Source organism: Ursus arctos, unplaced genomic scaffold (assembly GCF_023065955.2).
Source record: "Ursus arctos isolate Adak ecotype North America unplaced genomic scaffold, UrsArc2.0 scaffold_15, whole genome shotgun sequence".
In the NCBI taxonomy this organism is placed as follows: domain Eukaryota; kingdom Metazoa; phylum Chordata; class Mammalia; order Carnivora; family Ursidae; genus Ursus; species Ursus arctos.
In genome coordinates, this window is record NW_026622819.1 from 5,959,684 (window position 1) to 5,980,018 (window position 20,335).

General features: G+C 49.0%; 1 protein-coding gene across 1 annotated transcript in view; it reads left to right on the plus strand.

The window, feature by feature from the left end:
- ADCY2 (adenylate cyclase 2) overlaps positions 1–20,335 on the plus strand; it is a 388,284-nt gene that overhangs the window by 365,506 nt on the left and 2,443 nt on the right. The window contains exons 21-24 of the mRNA XM_026506673.3: positions 292–438; positions 1,998–2,105; positions 13,936–14,050; positions 18,295–18,419. Of these exons, the coding sequence (XP_026362458.2) occupies positions 292–438; positions 1,998–2,105; positions 13,936–14,050; positions 18,295–18,419 (495 nt within the window). The remainder of the gene's footprint in view (positions 1–291; positions 439–1,997; positions 2,106–13,935; positions 14,051–18,294; positions 18,420–20,335) is intronic.

Consider the following 20,335-nt stretch of genomic DNA (forward strand, 5'->3'; position numbering starts at 1 on the left):
GTCTAAGGTAGAGATGGCAGAGAGGATTTTACTGGAAAGACACCTCCTCTTAGCTGATAGTGGCAGTGGAGGCACTGTGTTGAGGGTTCAGAGCCTGCATCCTGCTCCTTAGACGCCTTCACCTGCCATCAATGGCCAGGGTCTGGAATGGGCTCGCGGCTGGTATGGGGGAGGTGGAGTGGGGCACTGGGTGATTTCTTCACCAGTTCTGGCATAAAGAAACACCTGCCTTAAGAGTGTGTTTGTTGAAAAGGTTTCCTAGTGCTCAGCTCTTCCTTTTCTCCTGGGCAGGAGTTATACCACCAGTCCTATGACTGTGTCTGCGTCATGTTTGCCTCTATTCCGGATTTCAAAGAATTCTACACAGAATCAGATGTGAACAAGGAGGGCTTGGAATGCCTTCGGCTCCTGAATGAGATCATCGCCGACTTTGATGATGTAGGTACTTGAGAGTTATCTTGAGGGGTAGCCCCCACCCCACACTGTGACATTCTTGTGGCCACTGCATTTGAAGTTAGTCCAGTCTTGTGGCATATCTTAAAATATGTCTTTTGGTATAATTTGTGGTGGCTGGCTAAAAATTAAAGCCTTTTGCTCTCTTATGGTCCTTGACTAATTTTGGAGAGAGAAATATATTTAATTTGTGAGATAGTATGATCCGTAGGAACAAGTACCAAAATCAATATCAATGAAATGTCTTTCCAGTGTGCTCATGAATTTTCTCAAAAGGCTTGAGCTCCAAGGAAAATGCTTGCTTATCTCTTGATATAAAAAGAGATAATGAATGTATTTATCATAGTAGATTATTGGCATGTCTATCTCAGCATGCTGCAAGGCCAGATATCAACTTGAACTGTGCAGGGATGACATGCTTTATTATTGAAAAAGCAGTCTGTATGAGGGATAATATATTTTAGAAGGGACAAAGTATATGTTTCAGAATTTGAAATAGGTGTCATTTTTCAATTTCCAATATTCTGCCCACATAGAGAATAATGTGTTTTCGGGTGAGAACAAACACGCCTGTGGTTTTAAGGATGTTGGTGCTACATCATTCTTACAGATATCAAGCAAAATATAGCAAATTGACATACATGAACATAGGTTCATCAGGATCCATGGAGCTTTGAAATTCAGGGATGAAATTATTGATGTTATAGGATGGTTTCAGGCCAGCCTTCTAAATGTCTTGTGTGACCTGTGCATTTCTCTGCCCCCACCACTGTGACCGTGAGGTTGACTCAAGACTTACGGTGAAGTCATGGCAAGTAGAGATTCCCACGGGTACGCCTGAAAGCAGGACTACCAGCAAAGGGTCGGGAGCTTCCCAGGATTCCGTTGGTACCGTTGTCCTCCTGAGCAGATACAGACAGAACCTTTCAGAGTTCCCTTCCCTTCCTCTCTCCACCCCTTCTCTTTCCTACAGCTTCTGCTCTTATTTTTACCTATTCTCCATCCCACCTCAAGTCCTAACGTACTTGGATGGGGAGGAGGCCTGTAAGAAGCTGGTAACTGGTACCAGAAACTGGGACAAGAAACAATTGGGAGCCATTCTAGATCATTATTCCCTTAACATCTAGAGCTCAGAGGCAAAAGCCAATTCTCAGCACTATAATTGGTCATAAATCACCCTCCCCGCGCAGGGAAGACCTCCCTCACTGAATCAGACGTTCGTGTTCATGCCTTTCAAACCCAGAGTTGGGAAATTTATTTGAGGCCATTGTCACTTGCATCATCATTTATCTTAGTTCCTTCACTAGCAGATTTTAAAAGGTAAATCATGTTAATTGGAAGTAAACCATTATACTGCATTTCCTTTCAAGGACACACTCTTTGTGGATCATATAAAGTGTTCTTTCTCAACAAAGCCCAAGGTCAAGGTGTGAGTAAGCAGGGGTTGAAATAAGTCATATTCCCATTACTGGGAACTAGAGTTTGAGACTGTCTCTAGAAAGTGCACCCAGTCCAGTTACTGAATGCTTGTCATTGCTTCACAGCTGCTGTCCAAGCCGAAGTTCAGTGGAGTTGAAAAGATCAAGACCATTGGCAGCACATACATGGCGGCGACCGGTCTGAGCGCCGTGCCCAGCCAGGAGCACGCCCAGGTACAGACGTATCGGCCACGCAACAGCACACTGAGCCTCAGCTCCACACACATCCTCCCTGGGGCCCAAGCAGGCATGCGCTGACTCGTAAGCTGTGCTGGGTATACAGCCTAAAGCTCATTGATAAGACCTTACGAGAAAATGATGAGAATCCAGAGGCTTCTGAGGGTCTGTTCACAGAACTCCTTTCTTTGGTCATCAGGGATAGGAAAAAGCAACCAGTCTGGTAGCTGCTTGACACCAGAAAAATATACAAGAAAGTAGATTAGAGCTGTTTATTTTAGGATGACTCGTTGAAAGATGGCTCCTGGTCTTTTGATTAAAAACAGTGTGGTCAAAAACCAAGCTAACCCCCTAGAAATGTGGTTGAAAAGGTGGTTTGGGCAAAACTGAGTATCTCCATTCAGTTGACTATAGTTTTGAGGGTGTTTTCTGTTATGTCGTGTTTTGTTTCTCTCTCTCTGTGTGTGTGTGTGTGTGTGTGTGTGTGTGTGTATAGATACGCTATGTAGCTTGTGGCTCAATAAACAGGACCCCCCCCCTTCCTTTCAGGACAGTGGGCTCCCTGATGGCAGCAGGACGGGTTTGCTTTGACGCAGAGGGGGCGGGTGCAACTCCGAGGAACAGAACTTACCAGAACACAGCTTGCTGTAGGCAGGCCGACTCCTCCCAAGAAGAGAAGGGCTGAGCCCATATGCTCCGCTCCCTCTCCCACACCCACCTCCCACAGACTCACGGAGTGAGAGGGACAGAGACACAGCCGCGTGCTAACAGCGCTCCCTCTGCTCTTCTTCCTCAGTATTCATGGGCAGAGACTGGAACGTGAATCATCTCAGCGCTAGCAGTTTTCCGAGTGAATGGGGTACTATGTATCCCATTTGCTCCTTCTCCTTGGGTGTTTGCTTCCAGATTATTATTTTTTAATGGGTAGGCATTACTTTAGTAATAAGGAAAAGCGAGATAAATGAGCAATAAGAGACACCTTAGGGGAATCTTACCTTGAGTTCTGAGCAGTGCCCTCCCAAGCCATCTTGGTGCCAGAGGTGAAAGGAGAAATGTGCAGCCCTGTATACATGGTATTGTGTATTTTTAAGGGTTAGATTTTTATTGACGGAACATTAAAGTATTGGAAAAACTTGGAAAATTGTGAAATAAAGGTATGAAAATGTATAATATTTTAATTTTTTAAAAAAAAATTTACTTATTTGACAGAGAGCACAAGCAAGGGGAGCAGCAGGCAGAGGGAGAAGGAGAAGCAGGCTTCCTGCTGAGCAGGGAGCCCTGCACACGGCACAATCCAGGACCCTGGCATCATGACCTGGGCCAAAGGCAAACGCTTCACTGACTGAGCCACCCAGGCGCCCCAACATTATTTTAATTTTAAGTAACTTTAAGTACCTTAATTATACCAGAAACAGAACTAATGATTATTTTATTTTCTTGACTTTAATAGAAGCAAACTTATACTTATGGGTACCTTTAATGTTATGGGAAAAGTTAACCATTAAAAAAATAACATAGAGCCTTATGTATCAGAAGGGACATCTCTCCTCTTGCCTCAGGCTGTGAGGTGTTTGGCACTTACTGTCTTAGTCAGCTGGGGCCGCCGTAACCAGCCCCGCAGGCTTAGGGGCTCCGGGAGCCAATATGGATTGTCTCGTGGTGCTGAAGGCTGCAAGGCCGGGAAACCGGGGCTGGTGAGCTCTCTCTTCCCGCTGGTCGATGGCCCCCTTCTGACTGTGTCCTGGCATGGCAAAGAGAGAGAAAGAGATCTTGGGGGGAGGGTTTTAAGGCTTCAAGATAGGAAATTGGGCAGGATACAATTCATTCCACATACTTACCTTTATTTAAAATGTTGATATTTTAGTTCATTCTGTATTTTTCTGCATTATTTTTTATTTTCAAACTACTGTGTGAGGATGTCATTTATCATGATCATTGTGCTTTTTGGTGCCTCCTGAAATTCTGTGCCCGAGGGGAGTCCCCCACTCACCTCACCTAATCCCAGCCCTGCTTCTGAGGCCTCTCCAGCCGATCTCCCCTGGTGAGCCATTCAGGGAACTTGACCTGTCTGCACCCACTCCAGACCTTAGGTCACCGATACCCACTTATCAATCCCTTGGCGGGGCCTCAGAGCAGAGATTCTCAGAGACGCTGCCATGTGAAGACCCGTTCAGCATTGGGCGTGTGGGGTGGCACTTCCCCCATTGTCCCCTCAAACCGAACGTGTCGGACTCTGCCTGCTCCAGACCGTCGCTGGCTCTTCAACCAGTGTCTCTCCCTTCTGTCAGCACACTCTGTGGCCCGAGAGAGCTCATCCACCACCCTCACTCTGCACCTCCCCCTTCCTCCCGCACCCTCACCAACACCGACACCAGAAATCCCACTCTTGAAGGTTGGGAAGCACTTCCACATTCCAGAATCCAAGTCGGGGTGTGTGCTCCCAGCACTCGTTCTCGGGGCCCAGTCTGCGGCCTCTGATCGAGCTGGTGGTCACCTTCACCTAGAAGTCCCTCCTTAGCTTCCAGTCCTTCACTGTGCTGCCTGCTGCCTGTGGTCCCTGTCTGGGGGACACAGTCGTGTTCTTTCCCTGACACCTCCTTCCGTCAGGGGCCTCACCTAAGACTTGACCCATGATCCATCCCCTCTGCTAGTCAGCCCCTGCAAACACCGTCATCCGCTATCCTGACCACGGGGCCAGGCCTACATTCCCAGCTCTCTCCATGGACAGCCAGTTTCCGACACCCTCATCTTCTGATGTGGTGTGCCCCAAAATGCCTAGCAGGGGGCGCTGTGCACAGAGAGGACCTGAGTTTGTTCCGTGGAGTTTGGAACATGGGCCCACTGTACTGCCCAGAACAGCGTGTCGCTTCCTTCCCTCTGTTTTACAGACCTGCTACTCCTGATGTAAACCCTCTCCTTTTTCCCCGATGTTTGTAAACACTTACTGGATGCCTCCTGAGTCCGCTTTTAACAAGCCTAAGAGATCCCCCAACAACCATCCATGTTACGCATGGAGAAGGAGACACACAGCACAGCAGTGAAGTAACTGGCCCACGGTCACAGACAGGACAAGCAGCGACAGCAGGGCTGCCCGCTCCGGGGCAGGGCTCACCTGCTGGTCCGGAGCTCTGATCTGTCAGCTCCGTCCCGAGCCCCTCCCGCACCGTGTTCACATCTGCACCAAGTTCCTATCTGCACCATTCAGTCCCTGCTGCGTCCTGCCTGACCTTGGCACACCTTTCCTGTCCCACGTGCCCCATCCCCCTGCCCTCATCCATCGCAGACACCAAACGGGCCTTCTTAGCTACCCGTGAGCTGCTCCTGACTTTCTAGTCACCACTGTGTTCATAAGTGACTATTTACCGTATGGTAGAGTGGAAAGAGTGTGACTTTCAAGTGAGACCACTCATGGCTTACTACAATAGCTAAGCTTTCTACACTCCAGTTTCCTTACATAAAATGGTGAGCTACCCATTTCATAAGGCTATTGGGTAGACTGCATTAATATGCAGAACACTCCATGGCCAGAGCAGGTAATAAAAATGCTAATAGCCATAATAATACAGTTGTGACTTGTACGCTTTTTGCATATTGATACTATTGCTCCCTCCGATAGAACAGATGTAAGGGTTTGCGACATAAATGCAATGGGATAGGTCGTCACGTCCACGCGGGGAGTTTATTCAGTATGAGCTATTTTTATGTAGGGCATTTAATTAGATCTGGTAAGGTCATCCTAGAAATACTTTGAAGTGCAGTGCAAGTCTTCTGCAAGGAAAGTGCATTACGTTTGATTGGGGTCGGGGCATAATACACTTGATATACATATTGATGTGGATATGTTCTTTTTATAAGAAACGAACGTCTCTCCTGCCCTTTGTAACCTACCTGTAACCTACCCACTTGTTTTTCTAGTTCTAAGCCGAAAAAACCTTTCTGTTCATTGTTTAGCCAAATATTTAGTTTGACAACAAAAGACATTCAATTTGCAAAATATATCGGGTTTATCAAGGATTAATGTGCTTTTCTTAAATTCAAGAACAGGCAAAGGTATCTGGATAAAAGCCTTTTGAAATTTAGCTCGCGTTCGTCCCTCCTCATTTTCTCGCCGTGGGAGCAGCAGACGTACCCACGGGGAGCGCAGGCACACAGCAGCGTGTCCACACCTCGCCCCAGCAGGGCTCTCATGTCTGCCTTTGTTTCGCTTCGTTTGTGTTTTTTAAATGAAACAGCGCGTTCTCATTCGAAGCTTGAAGACAACATGACTAAATGGTTGGTTGCATTACGCGTAACTGACTGTTGTTTTCAGAAGAAGCAGGCACTTGTCAGAAAGTGAAACGTTAGACGGAGAATGGGCTGGCGTTCTAACCCCACTCATACCTCCGTGAACACGCGCGGAGAAACACATGAGCTGTCACGGAAGCTGGCGGCCAGCGGCCCTTCCCTTCGCTGCCAGGACCCCCACCCCTGCCCCACTCCTGCTTCCAGGCCTCACAGCTGCAAAGCCTCCTGCCTGTTCCTTGCCATGGCCTTCACACGGGAAGCCGTGAGAGCAGATTGTGGTTACAAGTATGTTTTTCTCGACTTATAGAGTATTATTTTTAGAAAAAGGACATTTCACTTAAAAAAAAAAAAAAGATCATTTTCAGCTTCTCCTGAAAACTGGTGGCTTATCTACCTGATCTTCATCCCTGATGACAAGAACCAGCAGCTCGGACAGAGAAGCAGCTGCTGCCTCAGCCCTGGGGTGTTCTCTGCACCCTGCACACCACTGCAGTGGCCTCTTCCCTCCGCTGCACCCCGGAGCCCCATCCCTCGGCCCCCCAGGGGCTCCACAGGCCCTATCCTGGAGGAAGTCCATCCTTCATGCCCTAATCAGTGAGCAGGGTTTCTCTGGTCTCAGCAGTCGTGTACATGGTTCTGATCTTTTTCAAACAAATATTCTTAAGAACTTCGATAGTTGAACCCAAAATACAGGGATGCAAACTTTCATTCAGAGTCCTGCTTTGATTATATTATTGCTGTCATAAGCCTGACCTCTAGCTCTTCTTCGCAATCTCAAGTAGATCGATATCCACAGCCAGCAACACTTTGAGAAGAAATAATTTGTAGTACCAGAAACAATTGAGGGGGGAGAAGCAGAGAAGCAGGGGGTGGCGGGAAGATGTTACTCTTCGCCGGGTAGGAGGACTGTCCTTTTATAAAGCATTTGGAGTCTTACTCTCTTCTAAATTATTCTATTTAATTATTTGTTTTATGTAAAAACTACCTGATTTAAAGAACATTTAAAGGGAAATGTAGTAGTGTGTTTTATTGGTTATATCCGCACAAATGCAGCAGCAGACCCAGGGCTGTAGGTTGAGGGTAGTTCCTAAGCACCGCCTTTTGCTCCATCTGGCTCTTGCCAAGTTTGCCCTGTAGAGACGCCGCGGCCAAATAGCACAGCGTTTCTCCTTTATTCGGCTCCCTCCGTCCCCCCCATCAGACCCCAGCTCCATGGGATCCACCCGCGAGATTCCTATACTCGCCCCCCCCCCCCCCCCCAGTGCATGAGCGACACAAGCTTCCAGCAAGGCAATGAGCAATAAGCATTTCCCACCCACGTTCACGGACTCGGGTTAATGGCTCCAGCTCCGGCTCGGCTGTTCTAGATTTTACTTAGCTAGAAGGACGTCCAGCAGATGTTTCCTTTCCCCACTGTGGCAGGTGCCAGGTACTCGCTGATGGCTGCCCTCCAGAGTTCACAGTCTGGGAAAGGCGTGTGTGCAAACAGTTTCAGTGCTGTGTGACACGGAGAGTGGGAATACTGGGGACAGTCAGCCCCGGCTGCCCGAACTAACTGCCAGAGACTGGGGGACACACATTTGTGCCTCACCGTCCGGAGGCTGGCGTATCCAAGAGCAAGGCAGCGGCAGGTCAGGTGTCTGGTGAGGACCCTCGTGCTGCGTTGCCGACGGCTGTCCTCTCGCGGGGTGTCACATGAGAGAGGAAGCAAGCTCTCTGCAGCCCCTCCTGGGAAGGGCACTGCCCCACTCGTGAGGGCGCCCCCACATGACCTAACCTCTTCCCAACGGCCCACCTCCTAGTCCACCACACTGGGCATCAGGCTTCAACATACGAATTTTCGGGGACACAAACATCCGGTCCATAGCGAGGGACACTGCCAAACTGACTAGGAAGGAAGGGAGGAGTCACTCTGAGACCCCGTGCCACGGTTTCGCAGTAGCTGAAGCACACTTTGAAACGAATAGCCGTAGTTTCCTTTACTGGAGCAGGAGAAAGTAGTTCGGGTCTCTGCTGTGTATTTTTGTACAAACACCAGAGCTCCCGTGATGTGTTGTAAGCAGAGAAATGTCTTCTACTTTCATGCTGCCGACAGGAAGCTGAAGACGGAAAGAAACGAAACCATCGCTCCTCACGAAATATACCGCGAATCTCAACAACCCGCGTAATGTCAGACACTCGGGTCATTGTCAAAGCCGTACGACTCTGTAGGACGCTCCGTGCGTGCACAGGGAGAAAGTTCTAAACTGGTGCGTGAGATGATTTCTGACAGACGTTTTCCTCCTCGATGCTTTTTGTGTCAAGCAGAGTGACATGCTTATCTAAACCACCATAAAAGAAACGAAATCAATCCTGAGCCCCAGGTATCCAGGCTGAGTTCATTTCACCTTGCCCACAACCCTGGAAGATAGGTGGTTATTGTCCCATCACAGATGAGGAAACCGACGCCCAGAGCAGTTAAGTGATTCAGCCAAGGCCACACAGCTGATGGTTATAGGACCTGCGGCTGAACCCAAGGTTGCCTGACTCAAAGGTATCAGCAGTTATTTGGGGAAACGTCCTACCTTCGGACCAGTAACAGAGCGTAAACCACGGTCCTGGGAAAATAAAGTAAGAGGTGAGTGGTAGAAGCGAGCCCTGGAAGGTGGACTTAGGAGGGGAAGGGGAACAGAAAGCCAGGCTGCCAGCATCTCAGACTTCTGATTTAGGGATTTGCAATTGATGATGCCATTGGCAAAGCAGAACAGTCAAGAAGAAGAGCTGTCTTGTGGGAGATGAAATGATAATACTAGTTTTGGATACACAGTCTGAGTGTCACTACGATATCCAAGTACAATGGCAGCAACCACACGGCTAGTTCCGGAGCCATCAATGAGCAGTTCCTGGGGATGGCTCCCCGTCAGCTGAGTATCTCCTGGACTCACCATCCAACCCACCTGCCACCATTTACCAGCAAGACGATGAGGGAAAACTGCTCACCTGTTTGTCTACGTGGTCGTGCATTTTTTACGTAAATCTATCCCCGAGGAAGCTCACAAGGATGAATGCAACGCGAAAGGGTTAACGTTAATAAACTAAAGTGGACGGAAAGTCAAAGATGCGAAGACGAGGATGCAAACAGCCAAGTTCCGACCACGTTCTAGATGTGTGCAAGGAGGGGGCTGGATGGCTGCTAAGACGGGACCTGGAGTCAGGCGCCTGGTTTGCCGCTGACACGAGTTATGAACCACCCGGGGTCTCCCTTCCCCCATCTGCATAATGGGGGTGAAGACGGGAAGTCCTTCATGGGACTTACTGTGAGGATTAAATCACACATGCTCACACTATTGCTATTAATTGTTCGGAAATTTCCAGCAGCCAGCACAGGTGTGGTGTCCCGGTGTTCATGGGGACGATCGTGTCACCCATTCATTAATATATCTGAAAACCAGGCCTGTCAGGTACGAGCCCTCATAACCATGACGAAGGGTCCGCAGTGAGCTGTGTGCTTGGTAACTAACTGCCTCTTGGAAAATGGTTTGTTTGGGTTTTTTTAAGATTTTATTTATTTATTTGACAGAGATAGAGACAGCCAGCGAGAGAGGGAACACAAGCAGGGGGAGTGGGAGAGGAAGACGCAGGCTCCCAGTGGAGGAGCCCAATGTGGGGCTCGATCCCAGGACTCTGGGATCACGCCCTGAGCCAAAGGCAGACGCTTAATGACTGAGCCACCCAGGCACCCTGGAAAATGGTTTAAAATCTGAGGGTGGGGTTGGGGAGATGCCTGCCAGAATATCCCATGATGCACATTTTAATAAAGATTTTTTTCATGCCTTGGAGTTTTGGTTAACACTGGGAAGTTGTGAGTCCCGGTCGTGCCCTCCGACAGGTACCTGACACTCAGGTGTTCGGAGCGACCACGTGAGAGCCGATCTTCAGCCTGTGGTGACCAGCTCACCTGCGAGAGAGCAGACCTTGCCTTTAGAGAACTGTGAGATCGCATCCGATCTCCCAGGGGAGAATGCTCCCAGGCCCTGGCTCTAAACCTTCAGCATCAGACAGGTGCTACCACAGTGGGTGCTCGGTGAGCATTTGATGGGTGGAAGAAGGACAAGAAGGAAAGAGGAGAGGTCAAGAGAGGAGGCGTATGTTAATTTCAGCCTAAAGATTTAGCTCGGTTTTTACCAGTCACTTGGGTTATAAAATGGTCTCAATACACATACATTTGCTTTAAGCGGCGTTCCTTGCTGGTGGAATTTCCAATGCAAACAGCTTCCAAGATGTGTTCCAGGGCACCAAATGCGTCTGCTTGCCGTGTCACTGGAAGTCGGTTAAATATTTGGAGACATCTAACAGAAATCATTTGGATCATGGGAGAAAGAGCTCCTTTTTACTGTCATCAAATATTTATCAAAAGCTCAGTTATAAGGACTTTTTGAAATGAACCGAGCTCTTGTAAAGACTGAGCATAATTTTTTTCCAGGACTTACTAAGCCCAAATGAGTTATCGACATTGGATTTAAACCCCACTCCCAGAACTCTGTCCCTCCATTCATCACTGGGGTCACGTAAACCTCCAGCTTAAGCCCATGGCATGAAAACACACCGGGTGACAATGTATCAGGGAGGGAAGCTAATGGCTGTGCCGTGGTTCGGTAGGAAGCAAACCATCCCCCCCACCCCATCCCCGTGGCAAATCTGTCCTCCTTGCTGGGACAGTTGTGATACCAGTGACATGGGATTCTGCCTGTTGATTTCACAGTCCATGCTTCCTGTTCAGGAGAAGGTGTTTCCAGATGAGTGCATGAACCTCCAGATCACCCCTTCCCCGGGGTCATGAGACAAGAATATTAGGGAGCTCGACAGAAGAGCAATGCTAACTTAAGAAACGACTCTGCATTTCCGCCGACGTTAGCTGATAGTCTGTGTTCCAGTTGTTTAAATTGCTTGGATTTTCTCGCACAATTTGAAGTTGAGGATTTACAGCCACAGTAACGTTCCGTTGGTCTTTCTCTCGAATGATAGAATGTATGTGAGGAGAGAAAGAACATTCTCTCTGAACCGGAAATGCAGTGTCTCTGCTCTGCCCAGGTTTGTATTACTGAGCACAGTGGTCTCCGGCGGGGGAGGCATTTTGCCCCCCAGGGGACACTGGGCAATGTCTGGAGACAGTTTTGGTTGTCACTCCCGGAAGGCGGCCGCTACTGGCATGTGTGGGCCGAGGCCGGGACACCACTCAGCATCCTGCAGGGCACAGGACGGGGAATGAGCCGGCCCAGGGGTCAGTAGTGCCCACGTCAGGAGACTTGCCTAGTGCTACCCTCCCTGACTCCTGTCCCTAAAACACTGTGTGGATTCGTGGAATAACTCTGTGGCCATTTTCCTTTTCTCCTTTGGCCTTGGTTTTCCCCACCTCCCTGTCACCTCGAATATGCTGGGTATGTCCACGTTCTCCACCGTCCTGCTCCCTCACCCCTACTGAGAGCCTCAGAGCTGGTTTTTATCTTCGCCCTGGGTGGAGGATGCTCCCCTCCCCGTTCACCAGGGGAGAACCTTCTAGAGAGCTCTCTCCATGTCTGACTGAGCTCCTCTGCGGCCCAGCGGGATTGAACACTTGTCCCGGAAGTCACAGTGTGAGCCCCACAAAGGCCTGCCTCTCCTATTCTTCTCTCAAGGATTCCCGGTGTCCTTACTGGTTCCCTCTTCTCTCCCCCAGCTGGCTGAGGCCAATCCCCCAGTCCCTGCTTGAATATTCTGTGTGTTCTTCTTCCCTTGGGCCCTCTCCCTCTTTTTTTTTCCCTTAAGTTGTGATGTGTCTTTTTTTTTTTAAGATTTTATTTATTTATTTGACAGAGAGAGAGGCAGCGAGAGAGGGAACACAAGCAGGGGGAGTGGGAGAGGGAGAAGCAGGCTTCCCGCCGAGCAGGGAGCCCAATGCGGGGCTCAATCCCAGAACACTGGGATCGTGACCTGAGCCGAAGGCAGACGCCCAGTGACTGAGCCACCCAGGCACCCCAGACCCTCTCCCTCTTCAGTGGGTGTGTGAATGGCTCATCCTGCGCATATGGCCCCCCAGTGAGCATCAGTTGGCTTTAACCTCCCGCCAAAGCTTGACGATGCTCTCTGTTCCGCCTAGACATCTCTTGGTCACCGACAGGCCATCTAAGAGCAATCTCTCAATTACCAGGTATCAGGTGTTTCTTCTGGGCCACACTTGCGTCTTGTGGTGGCACACGTTAATAGAACAGAGTCTCTGTCCTGGGGGAGCTCACAGACTAGTGAGGGAGAGGAAGGACCGCAGGGATTCTAGTGCTGAGACGGACGCCAGAACCACAAGCCCCAGTTGCGTGGGCAGGCCGACTGGGCTGGGCTGGGACTGCCTGTCACCCCACATCCCGGTGCACCCACTCATTAAGTGTTGGGGCAGCGGGAACCTTCAGGACATGGAAACACATTTTGTGAAGTATATACATATACTAATAAAAAATGTGTGTTTCAAATATAACCAAAAATAGAAATTTTAGAAAGATGATCTTCAAAAGGAATTATAAATATATAATAGGCATTACAAATTCATAGTAAATGTAAATTAGTAACAGAAATATAAGTATAAATTAGGAGTAAATAGGAATAGAAATCCCCATTTACCTTCACTGGAAACCTTGACCTTGTCCTTTCCTTCAGCTCTACCTGTATGGTGGTTATTCCTCAAGGGATGATAAATCACCCAGGGACCGTGAAAGCAGGACATGTCGCCCCCTGTAGTAGTTGGCTAGGGCTCTGTTGTACCAGCACTGCAGACCGGGGGCTTAAACAGCACAAATCTATGGTCTCCCGGTTCTGGAGACTGGAGGTCTCAGGTTGAGGTGCAGATGGGTTGGTTTCTCCTGAGGCCTCTGTCCTTGCTGTGTAGACGCCGTCTTCCCGTGTCTCGTGTGGTCTTCTCCATGTGTCTGTGTCTTAATCTCCTCTTTTCATAAGGACACTAGTCATATTGGATGAGTCATACTAATGACCCAATTTCATCCTAATCCCCCCTTCAATGATGGAGGTAAGAATCTCCAAATACACATTCTGAGGTATTGGAGGTTATACATTTGGGGGGACACAGAACACCCCTCCCCTATCAGGGCAAAAGGAAGATGTGGTATTTCCAGAACCGGGGTGAGCTGTGGAGGGTGTGGAGTGGGGAAGAGGAGGAATGGACCCCAACCCTCTTCCCTGCACCCCCTGACCCTCCCTGGACCCTCCCCCTGGTCAGTCCAACAGGAAGCTGAGCCCAGCAGAGAAGGGGGGAGATGGGTGTGAGGGGCAAGCGGAGAACCAGGAGCCAGGCCCTCCTCACAGCGTCTTCTGTTGGCAGCGTCTGTCTGGGTATCCGTGTCTTCGAGTGTCTCAGGTGTCCCCACAGCCACAAACATGAATTGGGGCACAAGGCCTCCTTGGGATGAGGGGTAATCCTCCCAGAACGTCCGCTGCGGCGGTAGCCTCGAGCGTTCTTCCTGACTGGAGCCTCGGGACTCGGGGACCTTGTTCCCGCTCACCGTGTCTGTTCTGTGTTCAGGAGCCGGAGAGGCAGTACATGCACATTGGCACCATGGTGGAGTTTGCCTTCGCGCTGGTGGCGAAGCTGGACGCCATCAACAAGCACTCCTTCAACGACTTCAAGCTGCGAGTGGGTACGTGGTGTAGAGGGACCGTGCAGGTGTGGGGAAGGCACGGCGCGAGGGACGGCTCGCTGCAGGTGTCCGGGGAGAGCCATGCAGTGTGTCTTGAGGGCAAGAGGACTGGATTTTGCGGGGAGCAGGCTCAGGGAAGTGAGGAGCCCCTGAGACACTTTTGTACAAATTAGAAAACAGAATACCTTTTGGTTGGACCCAGGCTGTGAGCACTGTGTTTAGGACCGTGAGCTGGATTTCAGTCCCACTGCCTCATCCTTCTGGCCGGGGTCCCCCGCAAGCCGCGTGCACGGCCGTGAGCCATCCTGAGGAGCTCACGCACGCCATCGACTGTGAACCACTCCGCTACTGTAAGGACTCCTGCCAATGAAATCAGCACCTGCCATGGGCCGGGAGATGCATCCAGACTTTGGAGATCCAAAAATGTAAAAAATGTATATTATGTATATTTTTTTAAGGCATCTTAGAGTTGTTGAAATAGTCTCACACCTCTGGGGGTCACAGCCTCCAAGAACCCTAAACATATGTCCCAGGTTCTGAAATAGACATAGTTTTTCTGATTGAAGGTTCAAGTCTAACGGGAAAAGCCAACTTTCTTTAAAATTATTTCTTTAAAATTCTTTAAAATAAAAAATTCTCCCCATATTTCTTTTATTTTTTTTTAATTGAGGGGCAATAAATTCTTTAAAATACTTTAAAATTCTTTAAAATACTTTAAAAATTCTCCCTAAATTTCTTTTATTTTTTTTTAAATTGAGGGTTTAGTTTATTCACATTTAATGTAATTATTGATATAGTTGAATTTAAGTCTTTCAGTATTTGTTTTCTTTTTTTTATAATAATTTTTTATTATGTTATGTTAGTCACCATACAGTACATCCCTAGTTTTTGACGTAAAGTTCCATGATTCATTACTTGCATATAACACCCAGTGCACCATGCAGTACGTGCCCTCCTAATACCCATCACTGGCCTAAATTTCTTTTAAAAATTTCTAGTAACTTCCCTAATGTGGACTCATGAGCATGTTTCATGCTTACTAGCCTTTTACAAATGTCTGTAAACACAGAAAGTGTGCTTTAAACCCCAGCTGAGCACGCAGCTGTCTGGCCATTCATGATAGGTAGGACCTTCTCCGACGATTTGATGTTCCTCTTGGCAACACGTTTTGCTTCTCCTGAAAGCAAGTCCACATAAGAGGAGTTCTTGTAATAAATTCCATCTGAATGGCTTTTCATTTCTTTTGCATACAGATTTCCACTTAAAAAAAAATCCCAATATTTAGAGCAATTTTCTTCCTTTGCTCTGCCTATGTTCTGAATTGTAAAACCCGGAAATATTGTACGTCTGGAGCGGCAGGTGGCCTCTTTGCTGCTCATATATGCTGTTAATTGTTAGTGTCGGACACCTTTTCCTTCATATGTTCTCACCTCCAGGCACAGCGGGCCTCTGTGAGGGCGCTCGCTACCTTCTCCGAAAGTGAGAAGGGCCAGCAGGTGGGGGCGGCCCCACAGCCCGCTGACCACATCAGATGCGGAGGTGTCCCCTTGACTCTAGAGCCTCTTGATTGTTTTGACAGCTTAGACAATGAGCTTCAAACTTTCAAACTACTCTTATTTAAAAAAAAAAAAATCTGTTACCTGGCGGCATGACCCGCTCTGTTGAAAAGCATATACAGACCCAAACAGCACTGCCCTTCACTGCAAGGTGAGATGGGGACAGCCATTCCCTGGTCACCTGTGTTACATCCAAAAAAAGCAGTTTTCTTGGTCTGGACCATAACCGTATTTTCCAAATTAATGTGAGTAATTGAATAGACCCTGTTCAGTAGGAATTTATGGAGTGCTTATTTTACACTGATTATTGAATATACTGCTAGTGATGGTGTCACCCTGCACACTGGCTCTTAGATTCCTAAGGAAGCCTAAGTTCAGTGTTTCACCAGCCTCTGGGGCTGCCTTTCCCCACCCCCGGGCCTCGCTCGGGCGGCTTCCGGGCTGCACTCGGGTGCATAGTGCCATCCAGTGGCGATTCACGGTAGGAACTCGGGAGAGTAATATTTCAAAAAAAAAAAAAAAAAAAAGGCAAATAATAAGAGCTGAATTCACTCCTAGCGTCCTTTTCTGCGGGTCAAGCTGCAGAATCAGTCGGTTAGCAGGAACCAAAATTCGAGCACATTCCTGCACTAAGTAGAGATTGAGCCTGTGCCAGGAATCATCAGCCCAGGCTCTCCCCTCGCCTCCCCTCCCCCCAGGCACTGACCAAGCAGGACTCAGCAGCCCCAGAAAAGTTGATGGCAGAGGGGTTCAAGAGCACCAGCCAGCAGCTGGAATAAATTATTTGGGGTGTCTAAAGCAGTGTGTGAGCTTTGTTGAGTACTCAGCAAAAGCAAAGCAGAATTTCTTGCTCACCTCTTGCGTAACTTCAAAGATTTTGTGGACAGTGTTCGTACTGTTTCCTGCCTACCTCTCCATTGCAAAGAGGCAGCTTGGCCTTAGATCTGTAGCAAACCGTAGCACGCCAAGCAATTCGGGAGTGGGAAATGGGATCACTCAGAAACAGCCTCCTTAATCAGTACAAGGTGACTCTTGCAGTGAGGACGGGTCCTAGAGCCAGGAGAAAATGTAGGGGGCATAATTAACCAGTGTCGTCATTTCTATGTCTGTGGTCTTCCTCCACACCACTCCCAGAATACCTGGGGGTCTGCCTCTTTGAACTGAGATGCTGGGACAAGGACTCATGCTACTGGTGCACGGGGTGGGGGAGGAGTCCGGGCCACTGTGACTAGAGAAGTTGATCAGACTTGCAAGGCTTCCACTCCTGGGGGCAGATGCCATCCCCATGTCTCAGGCAGTGTGGACGTGCGCCCGGAGCTCAAGTGTCTGCACGTAATAACCACGGGTTTATAATCGCAGTTACTAACGGAGGGGGCAGTCAGAGCCACCGTCACCTCTGTCTGGGGTGCCCGATTTTCTGGGAAGTCACACGGGCAGGCCAGGATAGCAAGAAATCTGTCCTGCCAGTGAGGTTTCAGCCAGCTGGGCTGAAGAGTGACAGCTCGTTCCTGGGTTTCTCCAGCAACCTTTTGGTGGCTGTCCCTGGGGAATCACAGTTGGTGAAGACGCTTACGCTTACGCCAGAGGTGGGCTGTCCTCAGTCTGATGCAGAGCTGTAAAGAGCCCAGCTTCAAGGGGGCCAAGAACCCAAGCAACACAGTCTGAGAGACCACTTGTCTGGAGACCCTCTTTGGGTCGCACCTGCCCACCAGGGGCCAGCCTGTCTACCCAAAGATCCCTCCAAATGCGACCCTCCTCCAGTCTTATCAGTTGTAGCTTCTTGTGTCAGAGAATGTCCTCAAATCTGAATCTGTATTGCCCATGCTAACATTTACTGTTGTTTTAACGCCGACCTGGGTGGACTCTGTCACGAGCACAGTGCACGTTAAGGGAGTCCTTCGGCAGGTGGTTTAGCAATGGAGCTCAACAGCACAAACACATTCCTCTGGAATTCAGGAACCTTGCCATTGGGTCGTTAGGAAGGCAACAGCCCTCAAGGTGGGAAGAGCCTTGTGCACGGGACGCTTGTGGCAGAGATTGGAGGGCAGCGTCCTTACAAGCAGGGGCCGTGGAACCATCGGCCTCTGCCATCTACTGCCTGTCTGATGGTGCCGTCCTCAGCTTCCTCGCCTGAAACTGGAAGTGACGGTGACAGTACCCACCCCATCTGTGGCTGCTGTGAGAACCACAGGAGTTCTCACACATAAAGCACATAGAACAGTGCCTGGCGGGTGGAGAACACAGCACTGGTGTGGTTGGTGGCAGCGGCGTGTTCGGCAAGACGGCGGCAGGAACCCACAAGTCCGGCAGCTGCTGGTCAATGCACTCAGTGTAGCTACTTAAACCTGAAAGACAAAGATTTCAAAATTAACATTAGCGACACAACTATGGGAAACACAATGCTCATCTCTTGTCTAAGATTAAATAGCAACATAGGGAACTATTATGGTTAGTTTTTGAGAAGCATAACCAACCTTATGTTATTATGGAATAATAACAATATATGGGCACATGAGCCAGAATCAAGGTTAAGAAGGAAAAACAATAATTTTTCTTTGCTTTAGAATCCCATGGGTTGGGCTAATGTTTGTTTAATGACGATGATTCAAAAATATCCTTGTAAAGCTCTTCTGTTTAAGACGGTTGCTGTACCTTGAATCTCATTCACCCGGTTCTGATGTGTCGCAGGTATTAACCACGGACCTGTGATAGCCGGTGTGATTGGAGCTCAGAAGCCGCAGTATGATATCTGGGGCAACACTGTAAACGTGGCCAGCAGGATGGACAGCACCGGCGTGCTGGACAAGATACAGGTAATTCAGTGTGCTTTGTCAGCATCGGCCAGTTCTGTCCTCTCGGAAACCATAAATAAGTGTAATAATAATGATAATAATATATTAAAACAAGAACCTTGAAAGTTACTTAGATCTTGAGAAAACCTTGAAACACATTTACATTGACAGAAGTCCTTTTTTATTGGGGAAATGTTAATTCATTTCTGCACTCGCTATTAGCAATAATTTAGAAATGTAATAATATAAAGATTATTGCCTTTGCAAAAGTCAACGATTGCAACAACCAACATGGCAGTCAGATACCTGAGCACGAAGTTAGGGCAGGACCCTTCTCTCCTCTTCCATCTCCGGGCCCCGCACCTTGAAAGGTACTTTGCTGGGGAGAGGGATAGTATTACCAACACCAGACATAACCCCCAGACTTCCCGTCCCAGAGGCAGAACTGGGGGGAGACGGAAGAGAGCCCACTAGGGAAAAACAAGGGGTAGGATTCTGGGTGATGTGTCAGAGCAGTGCCAAATCGGACCAGCACAGGCTTTGGATATAGAATGATGGGAAAGCACTCGAATCCACCCAAGGGAGGACGCTTGAGCATGGTGCCAGACACCTAGAAGGAGAGACTGACTTCTAATGAGAAGAATGCGTGCGCGCGTGTGTCTCTGTAGAACTTTCTATTTGCCTCACCCTCAAAAAGCAGTGGTTCCACATTTCACTCCAGCTTTGTTATATTCTGGAAGATAAATTCCTGCCAAATGGCAAAATTGTATGAAAACCATTGGACACCAGTAATAGGATTTTTTCTTTTTGGGGGTGTCCATTACGGAAGATTCCGTAAGTCCCTGTTCTGTGTGCCTTGGCTTGACCAGTGTCCTCAGGTAACCATGCCTGCTAACATTATGGTAGAGATTTAGAGTTCTCTATTGACTTCTGTAGGAGACCCCAGCTTTGATGTCATCAAGAGTGGGCTTTTCATTAAACTTCTGCTCACTTGCCTTTCACACTCTCTGGCTCATTCATTCAAGAGGATTCCATTTCTGTGAGCTTCCTATAGCATATCCTTAATTTTTATATGGAACGGGACCAACATTACTTCTAAGTGTTCATCTCTTTCCAGCCAGATGATTAGTCAACCGTTGCTGAAAGTGAGCAACTGAGCAACAGAGAGAGGGGAGAGATGGCAAGTGACATGGGGAGGAGAACAGCCAGGGCTTCCCAACCAAACTGCATTGCCAGGGAAAAGAGCCAAGTGGCTGTGCTCATGAGAGCCAATCCAGACGAAGCTCTCACAGAAATGGGGCTGAGTTGTGGTCACTGTCTGTGGAGATGGCCTGCTTGCCTCCCACGAAGAATGGTCTGCCATGTTGGCAGCCTAGTTGCACCGTGCCCTGATGGCATCATGGCCTCTAGGCCTTCCTGCACGCATGTCACCGGCAGCTCCCCCTGCCCAGGGATGTTCCGGCAATCATGGACCACTTGGCGTCCTCCGTTTGGTGCAGGGAGAGGGTGCTCCTATCAAGGACACCCGTTCCCACCTGTAGGCCAAGCTGGGCCCTCTCCACATACCTGGAACATTCAGAAGACGAATGGTGGCCTTGACATGCTTCACGACTCTCCAAGTGGTTTTCAAGTACTTGGGATGAGTATCAAAAACAATTTAAGAGAGGCTGGTCGGGGAAAGTGCTCCCTCCTGGAGCTCGTAAATCCCCTCCAGATCAATGCTTCAGATGAGCCTGAGCTCTTGTGTGTCTCCAGGAGGATATGGGGCGTCGTAAAGCTCCGGGTGATGCAGTGCTGAGCAGCCCGCTGGATGCTCTCTGCGCGCTCGGAGCGCGGGGGAGACGACACGGGTTCTGGCTGTCGGGAGAGCAGCTCATCTGCAGCTCCATGGGTGCTCACACGGCACGGCGGCTGGGAGGTCGTGCCCAGCAGACTCC